This window comes from Hemibagrus wyckioides, linkage group LG06, assembly GCF_019097595.1.
Source record: "Hemibagrus wyckioides isolate EC202008001 linkage group LG06, SWU_Hwy_1.0, whole genome shotgun sequence".
NCBI lineage: Eukaryota > Metazoa > Chordata > Actinopteri > Siluriformes > Bagridae > Hemibagrus > Hemibagrus wyckioides.
Genome location: NC_080715.1, coordinates 29,824,568 through 29,840,708, shown reverse-complemented (window position 1 = coordinate 29,840,708; position 16,141 = coordinate 29,824,568). Strand labels below are relative to the sequence as shown.

General features: G+C 40.1%; 1 protein-coding gene across 1 annotated transcript; it reads left to right on the top strand.

The window, feature by feature from the left end:
* The first annotated feature begins 1,102 nt into the window (after positions 1–1,102).
* Positions 1,103–15,588, top strand: ndufa10 (NADH:ubiquinone oxidoreductase subunit A10). The gene is made up of 10 exons (XM_058393183.1): positions 1,103–1,281; positions 2,175–2,343; positions 3,538–3,753; positions 3,839–3,925; positions 6,638–6,759; positions 7,263–7,342; positions 9,847–9,901; positions 10,039–10,124; positions 10,372–10,480; positions 15,355–15,588. Exons 1-10 carry the CDS (start codon positions 1,207–1,209, stop codon positions 15,421–15,423), a joined length of 1,068 nt encoding a protein of 355 aa, XP_058249166.1. The 5' UTR covers positions 1,103–1,206; the 3' UTR covers positions 15,424–15,588.
* The last annotated feature ends 553 nt before the right edge of the window (positions 15,589–16,141 follow it).

The following is a 16,141-nucleotide window of genomic DNA, read 5'->3' as shown; positions in this document are numbered from 1 at the left end:
GTATACCCACCACTGTTGGTTTTTGTTTCAGTAAATTGTTTGAGATGAGGAAATCACCATTGCATGCTTCTACTTAAATGCTCTACTTTCATGATATAATATCACTGTAGTGTGAACTTTTTACATTTTCCATAAATTTCACCCAAAAGACAAATATCCTTAACTTTTTGTGAACATATATACATATATATATATATATATATATATATATATATATATATATATATATATATATATATATATATATATATATATACATAGCCCAGATAGGGTTGCGTCAGGAAGGGCATCAGGCGTGAAACCTGTGCCAAGTTGTCAAGTTGTTGTGCGGTCCTCTGTGGCAACCCCTCACGCACGTAGGGACCTTAGACCTCACAAATGCACTTCTAGAGGAATGGTCAAAAATTCCCATAAACACATTCCTAAACCTTGTGGAAAGCCTTCCCAGAAGAGTTGAAGCTGTTATAGCTGAAAAGGTCACACTCTAATTCCACCCAAAGGGTGTTCTATCAGGTTGAGGTCAGGACTCTGCAGGACTCTCCATTCAAGTTCCTCCACATCCACTCATTCATGTCTTTATGGACCTTGCTTTGTCACTGGTGTGCAGTCATGTTGGAACAGGAAGGGTTCATCCCCAAACTGTTCCCACAAAGTTGGGAACATGAAACTGTCCAAAATGTCTTTGTATGCTGAAGCATTAGGAGTTCCTTTCACTGGAACTAAGGGGCCAAGCCCAACCCCTGAAAAACAACACTCAGTGACACTGACACTCAATCAACAATCCATGATTTGGAGGGGTGTCCCAAAACGTTTGTCAATATACCGTCAGTATAATTCAGTATATGACATTTATGGTTTATAAATAGTTAATAATATTTCTAATATGGCACGAACGTCTACAAATTAAGAGTCTTTTGTTGCTCAACCGCTTGGTAGTGCTTGTAATGTAATGGAAGCTTTTGTTGCTTTTGCTTAATTTAATCTTGATACTACCTCCTGAGTTTAATTACAAATCTGATAAAGTCTGTCCACAACAATGACTGAAAAGCACCAAAATACACGAATCGGCGAACCTTTATTATGAAAACCAAAACTGATGACGCAAAATTTGCGCGACGCTAAATCTGCCCCGGTCAGACGGTCGCCTTCGGTGTCGGAGGGACACCAGGATTTTTTATTTTTTAGCATTCTCTATTAATTCATCCAATGGCTTTACGGATTGTCCGGCTGTTTGTGCCCACGGGCGCGGCGGCGTTTAAAACCGTCTCACTCTCACAAACGGTAAGATTTAAAGTCATTTTTAAAACGAGGCCTCGACAGCCCCATAAGCCAAGGGCAATGAAGCAGCAGCCTGCAGAAAAAAGACAACAAACCTTTACCGAGCAGTTTCTCCACTGAGAGACAGGAATAATAAGAATGTAAAGAAAATAAATAATTATACATTTCATTTGAATCACAATTACATATGCAAGGTTTTCAGAATTGTATTTACTTAGCACGCGCTGGTGGAGAGCTCGCGAGATTTCAACGAGACAGAGCACACAAACAGCATAATAATAATAATAATAATAATAATAATAATAGAAGCCATTGACAACAAAAGTTAAATGTTTGATTCAGTTTTGTTAAAAAAGAAAACGAACAAAAAAAGTGGCACATTAAAAGAAAGCCAGTAAATACTGCTGTTGCTTATTACTGCTGCTACTAATTATTATGATAAATAAATACTAATTATGTTAAAAATAATAATAATTAAATAGCTTTATTTTTTCGCACATTAATACGTTATATAAAAGTTAGCTTTTGTGTTTTGCAAAAAAAATCTTTTTTTAAAGCTTTTTTAAAACTTTTTTTAAAAGTTTCTATTTTTAATATTTGAAAATTGTTTATAAAAAAAGAAATATATAATCTATAAACGATTAATTAAGGAATAAATCTGTAATTAATTTTATTAGTAACATTTTAGAGTTATTGTGTTTCTAATTACAATTATCTTAAAAATTCAATTAAATAAAACTAGATCAGCATATCCATGTGATCTCAGCTGTGATCATTTTTCACTTTATTGATTATGTATCGACAGTAAATCCTTGCTAAAGTTGCAGACCTGAAGTCCATCTAAAGTTTATTAACTTGTGTTATTATCCTTATTGACCTACTTCTTCTGATGAAAGGCCGGGATTCACACGTGTCCAGTGAGAAGTCTGCGATACGGATGGTGGACCTACGCTCTCGGTGAGAGGACCACGCCCAGGCTGAAGGAGAACAGCAAGATTTTCTGTATAGACGGCAACCTCGCATCTGGGAAAGGGGCACTGGCGCAGAAACTGGCTGACCGTCTGGGTAGGTGGTGCTACTGGACAAGTTTTTGGTCTTGCTTCTGTTCTCCGTTATCAAGCAGTAACTCATCAGCTGCTTAACCGGGGCCAGATCTCGTAAGAGGAAAGTAGCGAACTTGTGCTCACTAGCATAGACGCTCTATACAGGTAACATTTAGTTGAATATCAGATTGCAAGTAAAGGTGATGAGTGATTGGTGAGTGGGGGTAAAGGTGATGAGTGATTGGTCAGTGGGGGTAAAGGTGATTTGATTGGTGAGTGGGGGTAAAGGTGATGAGTGATTGGTCAGTGGGGGTAAAGGTGATTTGATTGGTGAGTGGGGGTAAAGGTGATGAGTGATTGGTCAATAGGAGTAATGGTGATGAGTGATTGGTCAATAGGAGTAATGGTGATGAGTGATTGGTCAGTGGAAGTAATGGTGATGCATTAAGTCTGCTCAGTAGGTCACTAGATTTGTCATTTGGCACATTTTAGAATTAAGGTTGCTAAAGGGGTTTTAAATGTTGCCAACTCTAATGACAGAGTCTCTAATCCAAAGGAATCACCAAGCTTAACTTTCCAAATCCTCTTATTTGTTAAACAGCACAGTGTGAAGCTGTACTGTTCTTGCTTAACCTGAAAGCAGGAAGATACAAAACGTCCAAAAGTCATTTGAACTTAAAATGACATACTGACCATTTCTGAACCTAAAACACTGCCTTTGTAATCTCTAGACTGCAGTAATACCTGGTGTTTTTGTTGCTGTTGTAGCTTGAACCTGCTTGAGTCATTAATAATAATAAGGAGAAGGAGAACAACATATTGTTTAAATCTGTTAGCCTTTTATTCTCTCACTCGTGATGCAACAGAAATCTTAACTTACATCACACTTTGGTTGAATATCTGTTAGTCCACCTTGAACCTGCCCTCGGAAGAGTAAATAATCTGCAGCAGGCCATTTGTAGAGAAAAGAGACACACCTACACACAAACTTGTGCATGGCTTTTACATGGATTTTTTTGTGCATGCTGATGAATATAATATAATTAATGTAATATAATCCAAAGGTGCTAAAATTGCCACACACACATGCATTTTTGGGAAAGAAAAAAAAATTCATTATCAGTAACTTCATCGTTCCCGAATCGTCTTCAGTTGCTGTGTTATCGTGTGTTGTGGGGTTTGTAGACTTTATCCTGCTTATCTCGTCTGTATCTAGGGATGTTGTACATGCCTGAGCCTGATGTGAATTACATGGACAAAATGACTAACGAGAAAGTCCCTCTGGATTCAACCTACAACGGCAAATGCAGCCTGGAGAAGTTCTACTTGGATCCCAAAGCTGGCGACGGAAACTCGTACCGTCTGCAGTCCTGGATGTACCTGATGAGGCTGCTGCAGTACTCGAACGCCGTCGAGCATCTACTCAGCACAGGTTCCGAACAGCTGCTTCTGTCTCGTCTGACTCTGAAAACCTTTGTTAATCATTCGTTTTAAACTCTTCTCCTCTGTTCCCTCAGGCCAGGGAGTCATCCTTGAACGTTCTCCTTTCAGTGACGTGGTGTTTTTGGAGGCCATGTTCAATCAAGGCTACATCAGGAAGCAGTGTAAGTCCTTGTGGAGGTTTATTTTCGGTCTCTCTTTAGTCTGTTCAGGTCAAAATGGTGAAAAAAAGAACAAAACAACTAAGCTGTCTAGTACACAGAGCTGGAAGTGTAAATGAGGCTGGAATAAAAATGTGTGAAAAGAAGTTGTGTAATGAGTGTGGAGAGGTGGAAAGGTCTGTGAAAAGAACTGCTAAAGAGGCAGGAAACGCGACAGAGTTACTGCTCTCACCCCAAAGTGGAGTCTCTTCTCATAACAGCATGCTCCTCTAATATACCATTAATACCACAGCCTGAAATTATTATATATATTTACAATTTACTTTTAATTTTTTATATTTACAGTTAACGTCGTGGGATGTCCATGAAATAGCATAGTTCTTACTATTACTTATATTATAACAGCTATAAAAAGTAATTCCCTCTCTCTTACACACGCACACACAAATACAGCATAGCATGGTACCTAGAAATTGTAAAAATTACAAACTAAATAAAAAATAATAAATATAGATTTTTTTTATATGTATAATGTATATATACACACAGTATCTCACAAAAGTGAGTCTTTTCAGTGTTGTCTTTTCATGTGACAACACTGAAGAAATGACACTCTGCTACAATGTAAAGTAGTGAGTGTACAGCCTATATAACAGTGTCAATTTGCTGTCCCTTCCAAATAACTCATACAGCCATTAATGTCTAAACTGTTGGCAACAAAAGTGAGTACACCCCTAAGTGGAAATGTCCAAATTGGGCCCAAAGAGTCAATATTTTGTGTGGCCACCATAATTTTCCAGCACTGCCTTAACCCTCTTAGGCATGGAATTCACCAGAGCTTCACAGGTTGCCACTGGAGTCCTCTTCCACTCCTCCATGATGACAGATCTACATCTACAGAGCTGGTAGATGATAGAGACCTTGCGCTCCCCCACCTTCCATTTGAGGATGCCCCACAGATGCTCAATAGGGTTTAGGTCCAGAGACATGCTTGGCCAGTCCATCACCTTTATCCTCAGCTTCTTTAGCAAGGCAGTGGTCATCTTGGAGGTGTGTTTGGGGTCGTTATCATGTTGGAATACTGCCCTGCGGCCCAGTCTCCGAAGGGAGGGGATCATGCTCTGCTTCATTATGTCACAGTACCTGTTAGCGTTCCTGGTTCCCTCAATGAACTGTAGCTCCCCAGTGCCAGCAGCACTCATGCAGGCCCAGACCATGACACTCCCACCACCATGCTTGACTGTAGGCAAGGCACACTTGTCTTTGTACTCCTCACCTGGTTGCCTCCACACACGCTTGAACCATCTGAACCAAATAAGTTTATCTTGGTCTCATCGGACCACAGGACATGGTTCCAGTAATCCATGTCCTTAGTCTGCTTGTCTTCAGCAAATGTATGGGGGCTTTCTTGTGCATCATCTTTAGTAGAGGCTTCCTTCTGGGACGACAGCCATGCAGACCAATTTGATGCAGTGTGCAGTGTATGGTCTGAGCACTGACAGGCTGACCCCCCACCCCTTCAACCTCTGCAGCAATGCTGGCAGCACTCATACGTCTATTTCCCAAAGACAACCTCCGGATATGACGCTGAGCACGTGCACTCAACTTCTTTGGTGGACCATGGCGAGGCCTGTTCTGAGTGGACCCTGTCCTGTAAAACCCTTGTATGGTCTTGCCCACCGTGCTGCAGCTCAGTTTCAGGGTCTTGGCAATCTTCTTATAGCCTAGGCCATCTTTATGTAGAGCAACAATTTTTTTTTTCAGATCCTCAGAGAGTTCTCTGCCATGAGGTGCCATGTTAAACTTCCAGTGAGTGTGAGAGTGATATCACCAAATTTAACACACCTGCTCCCCATTCACACCTGAGACCTTGTAACACTAATGAGTCACATTACACTGGGGAGGGTAAATGGCTAATTGGGCCCAATTTGGACATTTCCACATAGGGGTGTACTCAGTTTTGTTGGCAACGGTTTAGACATTAATGGCTGTGTGTTGAATCATTTTGAGGGGACAGCAAATTGACACTGTTATACAGGCTGTACACTCACTACTTTACATTGTAGCAGAGTGTCATTTCTTCAGTGTTGTCACATGAAAAGATATAATAAAATATTTACAAAAATGTGAGGGGTATACTCACTTTTGTGAGATACTGCGTAATATATATATATATATATATATATATATATATATATATATATATATATATATATATATATATATATACATACATACATTCATACATACATACATACATACATACATACATACATATATATAATTAATTTAAAATCTTAAAAAGAAAATCTATATATATTTTTTTTCCATTTATATATTTATTTATCTATCTATTAGGGTCAGATGATGTGGCTTAGGAGCTGTTACTATATTTACATAAACTTCTAGAAACACCTTCTGACCAATCAGGTTTGAGAATTCTGGGCAATTTTTTTTTTTTTTTAATAATGACTAAAGTATTATTCCCAGGTCAGGCCAAGCCTAGAAAAAATGGCCTGGTTATATCATCTGCACTCATTCATTTGCACTCACTCAGTGTTTTTAAGCCTGGAGTAGTATTTGTAGAGGAGATAAGTGAGAGAAAGAGAAAAGTTTGTTACGTCACGTGCCTTAGCCTTGTGTAAATTTTTTCTCTTTATTCGCTCATGAAAGTGGAGCTTAAGTGTGTGAGGCATTTCTGTGTCTGGCCTGCAGGTGTGGATCATTACAACGAGATTAAAGACATCAGCATCTGTGAGTTTTGGGCCCCGCACCTTGTCATCTACATAGACAATCCTGCTGAGGAGGTACAGAAGAAGCTCAAGGCATCTGGAAAGGTGTGTAGGATGAACAGCAACACACAGAGAGCTGAACAGAAACATGACTAATTTCAAAAACATGAATCAAACCACATTTAAAGAGGGTTCTGGTGTTTGTTGAATGAATAAAACACTAATGCTGTGTCTTCATGGTGCTTTAGAAGCAGTACTTATAGTGCGAGTCCTTATAATGCTGATTCTCACCTCAGGACATTCGATGTGCGAAGAAACGTGGACGTCTGCATGAAAGCATGTCTTATTTTTGATCTGTCGGATCACGTAAAGCTCATGAAAAGCTTCTCTCAGTACATTTCTGCAGTTATTTGTTTGTTCTAGTGCAGTGAACTTTAAACTTGCAGCATTTTCTGTCTATGTATGCTGCTTTGTGGCCAAGTACTATAAAGGAAGAAAGAATTTCACCACAAAATGTATAATATTTTTAAATTTGTGATGAAGTTGTTTGTGTTCTACACCTGTTGTGAAGGATTTAACACAGATCTCTTCTTGCGTCTCTTCTCCAGCCCTATCTCCAAAACGTGCCCCTCTCCTACCTTAAGAGTATCGAGACAGCGTACAAGAAGACCTTCCTGCCCAAGATCAGGTAACATCTCTCCACCCTTTCATCTGCATCGATATAAAGCAAGCGATCTCAGTCGCATTATTTATATGCTGTATTGTTATGTAACAGTCCTATATCGGGATGGCTCGGGATAAGCCTGGGGTCTTATTTATCAAAGCATGCCGCAAACAAGTACTAAATTTGTGCGTAAGACCCGCCCACACATGGCATGTTCAATAACAGGTTTTTGATAAATCCCCCGCATTCTGAATAGACATGCGGTGGTAGCTTAAGTGGTTAAGGCTCTGGGTTGTTGACCGGAAGATTGGGGTTCAAGCCCCAGCACCACCAAGCTCCCACCGTTGGGCCTTTGAGCTCCAGGGGCACTGCACTATGGCTGACCCTGCACTCTGACCCCCAACCCCCAAGGATGGGATATGCGAAGAAAGAATTTCACTGTGCAGTAATGTATATGTGACAAGTAAAGGCTACTTGTGCAAAACCATGCCCATTCGCATAAAGAAACATCCTCCATTATCCATATATGATAAACAGCTTCCCTTTGAAAAGCGTGGAAGTGCAAAACAAAAATGTCATATTTGCCACATTTCCAAGTTGTTTGGCTAATCAATAAGTATGAGAATGATTTTATGAGCAAGTGTTGCGTGTTCTGTTTCAGCAGCTACATCGAGAAACTCTGCAATGGCAGAAATGTTTGCAGTGTGAGCGATATGAATAAAGGTGTAAGACGAGTTGGTTTGGTAATGCTGTGACAGTCACCAGTTTCTGAAATGTACTCCTAACCAAAAGTCCTAGAACAGAGTTCAGTAACAAGTTTGCTCTGGATTAACAAAATCAACTGATGTTTCCAATTAAATCCCTGCTCAAAGCAGATGAACAGCACATGATCGAGAAGCTCTGCCAAGTCAGTCAACCTGCTATTACACTTTCCTGCCACTAGGAGTGCCACTTCTCTTCCCCCAGTCAGGAGTGTGTAGAAATATACACACATCACACACAAGCAAACTTCAACACATAGAAACAGTGTATGCAGTGCACACTGGATGAATGAGGACTAAGGTCTTTTCACTATCTGTCTGTCTGTCAGTCTTTTTCTCTGTCTATCTGTTTCTCTGTCTGTCTGCCTATCTTATCTGTCTGTCTAGGTGTCTGTCTGTGTTTGTCTATCTATCTATCTATCTATCTATCTATCTATCTATCTATCTATCTATCTATCTATCTATTGTGTCCATATTGTGATTGTTTTATACAAAATGTGATTTTTTTTCTATTTCCATGCAAGAAAAATTGTGTTGAAATTCACTTGAAATATTTTCTAGTATCTTCTATATCGTTCTTCTATCTACTATATTACATTAATTTTTAGGGTCATATATGTTATGGTTTCATATTGGCTTATGGTATTGTTTATTGTCAAATATACAGTATAGTTTCTTATTGGATGAAAATCTTTTGGTGAAAAAACACTAGAGTTTTTTGTTTTTGGCTCATTCAGGTGCCCCTGTCTGACTTGCTTTGCGATACCTTTAAGAGCTTTGCACTTTACACCGACAACCAATAAGATAAAGGATACTCTTTATACACTCGCTGAAAGCATTATTAGCCATCTCTCAGGGTAAGAGGTAGTTGTACATCAAAACTCCTTTCTGTGGCACTGAGGTGGATTGAACTTCACCTAAATGTCCAAACAGCCGAGTCAGGTAAAGACCTACCTCTTCCTGAAACACTTAAACTAGCGCCTATTTTCCCTGTTTGCTTTACGGATGAATGAGGACTGAGGTCATCTGTCTGTCTGTATGTCTTTATGTCTGTCTATTTCTCTGTCTGTCTATCTGTTTGTTTCTTTGTCTGTCTATCTATTTCTCTGTCTGTCTGTCTATCCATCTGTCTGTCTGTGTGCCTGTCTGTCTGTCTGTCTGTCTGTCTGTCTGTCTATCTACTTGTCTGACTGTCAGTCTGTCTGTCCGTCAATCCATCTGTCTTTATGTTGGGTGAAGACCTGCCTCTTCCTGAAACACTTAAACTAGCACTTATTTTCCCTGTTTGTTTTATGGATGAATGAGGAATAAGGTCATCTATTTATCTATCTGCCTGTCTATCTGTGTGTCTGTCCCTGTGTGTCTATATATGTGTCTGCCTGTGTGTCTGACTGTCTATCCATCTGTCTATTTGCCTATCTATCTTTCTGTCTGTCTGTCTATCTACTTGTCTATCTGTGTCTGTCTGTCGGTCTATCCATCTGTCTGTCTGTCTATCCATCTGTCTATCTATGTGCCTGTCTATCTGTGTGTTAAATGTTTCAAAAATTCATTTAAATTCCATTCAAAAACAAAATAGACATGTCCACAAAGCAGCTTTAGAAGAATCAAGATGTAGCTTTCAAATCTTGAAATTGAATTCCCTCACGCCAACGTCCGATGGGTTTTCCCAGCCACTTGCACGTTTATTAAGACGATATGCAATCATAAAGTGTCTCTAATCGTCCTTGTCTCTAATTTTAAACACGAACTCTGCTTTTATTTCAGCGAGGAGGCTGAAGTTCTTGCTTACGATGCAACACAAGCACAGGATATCGAGAAGGTATTGACGTTTTTTTTTACAAAAATCACGCACACAAAATGTTCTTCAGATTTGAAAAAACTATGAGAACTCTTGAGTTTTTTAAGGCTTGTTTGTGTAGTGTATAGTTTATTCTGATCTGTGTGTGTGTTTCTCAGATTGCAGAGGATATCGACTACCTGAAGTTTGATAAAGGCCCATGGTTGGAGCAGGATGACATCACGTTCCATCACATGAGAATCCTGTGAGTGTGTAACACCGTAAACCTATACATCAAGCATAAAGAAGAGAAAGCGCTCTTCAACCACGACATGTTCTTGACCTTTTGTCACAGTTAGTTTGAAATATATTTCTCCGTATATTACTTTTTTTTTTTATCAACCTTAAGGATGGCTTTTAACACCGTGATAACAAGCAGATGCAACATGTTATGCCGTTTTCTCTCCGTCCAGCATCCATAAATTTTCTCCTACACCTGTTTATTTCTGTAGTGTGGAAGATAAACAGCGGGTGGCCAGCATGACCTGCATCCCCAGATACATCCCCGAGGTCACCATCGGCGCTCACGAGTTTGACAAAACCTACTTCTCATACAGATCGGTACGTGCACTGTGAACATCCACAGCGTGCGAGTTTTTTGTGTGTGTGTGAGAGAGAGGATGGTATAGACGGTCACCTCGATTAACTCCCGGGCCATACTGTAGCATCTCCGGCTAATGCGTTTAGGGATCGTGGAACAACTAGAGCAGAAAAGCAGCAGTCCTTCAAAGTCCTTGAAAGCTAATTTAGTGGAAGAAAACAATAAGGAGTGAAGATTTGCCCAAATGGAAAGGGATTTTTATTTCATCAAAAATGTATTACATTGATAGGTAAAATGATTAGGTATCAAACTGCAAGTTGCTTTTGTTGCATATTAAATCGCCTTCTCGCCTCGTAGCAGGCAGCAGATTCATATTTTCTGTCAGCCTGAGAGAAGAATCCTGAGGAGATTCCTCTTTGAATAAATGTCGGAAATCTGTACAACCCTAAAGAAGGAGCACAAATAATTTGAATGCAATTGCGATTTCCGAAAATTTATATGTATTATTATACACAACTATGCGTTATAGAATTTCTGCTTTATACAATAGACATGTACCAGGAGATTAATAGAAATGAGCCATATTTTTATATTTTGTCTGTGTATTCTAGCACTTTCCCAAAAACCTGATATCAGTACTTATGTCTTATATTTGGCAACATAGTATTTCAATAATAATAATAATAAATTTGATTTATTTCAGGCACTTAGACTTTTATTTTGAAGTGATTAATACTGAAACATCACCCAGAAATCCTACTGTGTTAATTAAGTTATTTAATGATTTCCCCGACTCTAATTGATATTTCATTATTACGATGTACAGCAATGTTCAGTCTGATTATATTATATTGCTTGCTTTTGCCAGACCTGGCAACCTTTTTGTATGCTAGTAAAGATGCCTCTCAGAAGAGCAGAGAGTTTTACTTCCTTAAAAAACAGGGGATATGGATACCAATGATAAATTTGCATAGCTGCTTAAATATTTTTCACTATTATCCGACTCTGCCTGGAAGCTCCGCCCCTTTCTGCTCATCTCACAATCTCTGTCTGCAAAGCTCAGTATGGAGCTCGTTAGCATGAAAAGGACAACTTCAACTTGGCTAATGTTAGACACATGCATACACTATATTGCCCAAAGGTTTTTAGTTTCTATCTAAATCATTGAATTCAGGTGTTGTTTTTCAGGAGTTGGGCTCGGCCCTTTGGTTCCAGTGAAAGGAACTCTTAATGCTTCAGCATACCAAGACATTCTGGACAATTTCATGCTCCCAACTTTGTGGGAACAGTTTGGGGATGACCCCTTCCTGTTCCAACATGACTGCACACCAGTGCACAAAGCAAGGTCCATAAAGACATGGATGAGTGAGTTTGGTGTGGAGGAACTTCAGAGTCCTGACCTCAACCTGATAGAATATCTTTGGGGTGAATTAGAGTGGAGACTGTGAGCCAGACCTTCTCGTTCAACATCAGTGCCTGACCTCACAAATGTGCTTCTAAAGGAATGGTCAAAAATTCCCATAAACACACTCCTAAACCTTGTGGAAAGCCTTCCCAGAAGAGTTGAAGTTGTTATAGCTGCAAAGGGCGGGCCAACTCCATATTATATTCATGTTCATGTAAAGGCAGACGTCCCAAAACTTTTGGCGATATAGTGTGTATTTAACATTTCTTAGATTTATTAAGTGACATGTTTTCCATTTTTAGCCAAAAGAGAGAAAATAAAAAGGATATAAAAGGATTCAGAATGAAAAGGATTCAGTATGCTGACAAACGAAGTGTCGACTCTAACACGTTTGCAAGTGATGTATAATGGTCTTAAATGAGAAGATTTCAACCGTGTAGACACTATCTCTAAAAGGATAATGTTTTATGTTTGCTTTTTTTTACACATTACTCTAATGTTCCTTAAAATATTCAACATCCAGCAGAGTTTTTGCAGTTGCCTCTGCCAGCAAGCAGTTACCGACCACACAGCTATAGAGAATATAGCTACACACTTGTGTACGCTTCTTTAAAAAAAACTAAAATGGTGGAAATGCTCGCTTCAGGATGATCAAGCTGTATTGCACACGCCTCATGAACCACACCAGGGTGGAGCCATGAGCCTACAGGATCTGTAAAGTATGCCTCTCTGTTCTTCCCTGTCCTTACTTCTGATTTTCGCTTGGTCATGTCTTTTTGATTCATTCCCTCATGTCTGTCCCTAGCTCAAATAAAACATCTCGATTCAATTTATAGTGATATTGATCTACAGATGAGTAAAGGCGGGTGGGTTGCCCGTTTATTAGGCCCTGCCCTCCTTTTCAAGCAAACTTTACATTTCAATAAGTCATGCAGCATAAGGTCTGTGTGTGTTTGAGCGAGATAAATCAGTGTTTTTAATTATTCAGATGTGTGAGCCTAGAGATTTTTGAATGTGAGCCATGCGGATGAAGACAGGTTGTAGATCAGAGGGGAGAGAACGGAGAACAGTGGGAACAGTTCGCACAAACAGATGGTTCACAGCCAGACGAATGACATCAAACCTCAGCTTGTTGTAGCCCATTTCACACAACTGCAAGTGCCAAGAGAGCATCAAAACCTTGACTGGTAAAGAGTGGAAGAAAAGTTGGACAGGTCAGGGAACGATCATGGCGAGCATGAGTCCAGAGAAACGTCCTGTTCGATATCCTCAGGCCGTCGCACTTTGTTTCTTACGATCCAATAGCCGCCATTAGAATTCATGCTATTCTTCAGCACCTGCTATTGGATGAATATAAACTGGCGAACTATGTGAATTATTCCATTGAATATTATTATATACGGTAGCAGGGATGCATTTCCCGCTCCTAAACAACAAAACGACTCGTCTTTTATTTTTCTCACTGCTGGCATTAGCTCATATTTACTGCAAAAAGATGGCCGACGATTCCTAAATGGCACTTGTTCAATATGCTGCAAGTGATTTGGTACCATCATCTCTGCCAGAAAAAACATTCGCACCTGACCTTTAAGCCCGAGCGCTCTGAGAATGGCTTTTCACGCGCCGCGCCTCGACCAGGAGGTGTAAATTACGCTATTGGATGTTTCCGACTGACATTTAATTCCGCGCTGTATTTTATTGCGATATGTGCGAGGGGCAATGGGAATAAGTAATACAAGGCGAGTGCCTTGACTTTTTCCTTCCTACACTCCAGGGAGTCTGATTCTGTTTAATTTTACTGCATACAATGGCACGGGTGGTCGTTCAAGTAGCCGTGAATAATAATCGAGGATTCCTGTCTTCCGTTCTTCTCCACCTTGTTAATATTCATGGAAGTTTCCAGTGGTTTCTTTGCTTACCCTTGCTTGCTTGTCATTTTTTTTTGTATGTTAGCTGTTAATGGGTTAAAATTCAGTACAGGGGAAGCAACTGGGAAGCAACGGTAGTTGACTGATTAGCTCTCTCCTCTCGAAGCGGTTATTCCGAGACTCGGGCTAATTCAGCTCTTCGTCTGGATCAAGCTGTCAGTGGGATTCCCCTACCATTAAATTAAAACCCCCTTACCTCTTACCGGCTTGATCGGTGTTGGCAAAACGAGCCCTGAGAGCCCATTTGTCGACTTAACTGAACATTCCGGAAGAGCCAAGAGTCACTCTACACTTACGCCCACTGGGGAAAAAGAATTTATCTGCTTTTGTTATGAATCTTCTGAGTCCACTTTGAGCGTTTAATGCTCCGGCTTTCTGCCTTTGCACGTGCGAACGGTTTCCTGCTCTCGCTCTGGCAAATGTTCGTTTCTGGATTCAGTTGTTGCACTTTGTTTGTTGAAAGTGAGTGCTACATTTTTATCATTAACCCAGACAACCTTGCGTGCGTGTTCGGGTTGTTGGCTTTTTATTCTCAGTTGACGAGAGACTCAGGAGGCTAGCCGTCAGTACAGCTGACTTCTTTTTTTTTTTTTTTTTTTGGTGTGTGTATTTTTTCTTAAATCTAACACTGTTCCTGATGCTTTGCTCATTCTGAAGGCCCCCTCCCTAACCTGTGATTCATATGTCACCTCACAACAGCCAAAAGTTTACACACCCCTGACCATCCCATCACAGTCATATCCCTGTCTAAATTCTGTCCTGCTCTTGTAATAAGCTTCACTCATTTGGGAACATGACTGTATGGATTTGTGTTCATTCAGCTATAAGAGCATTAGTGAGATCAGACACTGAGGAGAGGTCTGGGGTGCAGTCGGTGCTCCAGTTCATCCTACAGGGGTTGAGTCAGAGTCTGGACACTCGAGATCTATAACATTGTGTTCTTCCAGCTTTGAGAAAGGAACATGTATGGGTGTGATGGTCCGGCGTCCACAAACTTTTGGGGTTATGGTGTAGCATGAGGGAGAAAAATAGCAAATAGACTCAATTTTACCTGAGAAAATATGAGTGCTCGTAGTTAAGCTTCTGACAGAACCAGTCATTAAACAGGAATTTAGTTTGCTATACTGCCTAAGTAGCTTGTGATTATTTTTTTTTGTTGTTGTTTTAAGCTACGTGAATTAATCAAATGAGTGTAAACAAAGCATGGAATGTCCTTCCGGCTAATAATGTATATCTTTACACCATTTGTGAAATCTTTAGAATCCGGTTGTTGATGCATTTCCTTTTGAAATAGGAAGTTGATGTGGGAGCCAGGTCAAGGGGCTTGAAGAACATATAACTTAACAATATAGAATTTATTTAGGGGGCGGAGCAACCATTTTCTGGAAAATATTTGACTGGACAATGAATAGATGAGTACAGGATGAATCATCCGAGATTTTTTTAAATGATAAACTACAAAAACTACTTTACACAGGCTGGTTCATTTTGCATCCACAAAGCTGAGTGACCTTTAAACACAAAGACTGTGTCTAACATCACTGTTTTTTTCTCTCTTTAGCTTCCAGGGAAGCAGTACGCAGAGGGTTACAACGAAGACGCAGGAGACAAAGGCATCTGGCTGAAGTGAAACATTATCTAAAGGGAAAGCCACGTAGAGGACTCTTCCGTCTCTCGGCTCTCTCGTTCGTCCACGTCTCGGAGGAGAGATAAGTTCGATCAGACGACGTATTCTGCTGTTTTCCGACAGCTGTTCTGTAAATTGTTATTGAATAAATGCTATATGTTGAAATCAGCAATCGCTTCTCTGTAGTTTTATGAGTTCAGGGACATACCTGGTGACGTATCAAGAGAAAAAAATAATAAAAAGCAAACAGAGTTTGGTGCTTAGCATTCGTACCCACCAACAAAACCGGGCATGAAGAAGCGAAATCTGCTTTCATCTCATTTCAGCGCACCAAGACGGTGACTAATCGCCCCAATTAAAAGTCGCTTTTGAGACACGCGACGAAGAGCGCTCGCCACAACTCATTAGCCACCCGAAACCACTCGTTTCTCGTTAGTCCCAGCTCCTCCTCTACCAAAGATGCTATCTTGGGCCGGTCTGCGGCTTTTCTTTCGTTCCTGCTGCCAGGAAGTACGCTGATCCAGAAATAGCAGCATGCCACTAGTGATTAATTCCTGTCTTTTGTGTGCCGAAGAGGCTTCAGATTACCATAATCAGCTCGTGATTGCACTTGCTGATACTTTTCCGTCCACCACCATCACCAAAAAAAAACAAAAAAACCCACTGAATATTCATGCAGCCCTCCAATTACGCTGAAGAAGTTAGACGTATTGTTTAAAAA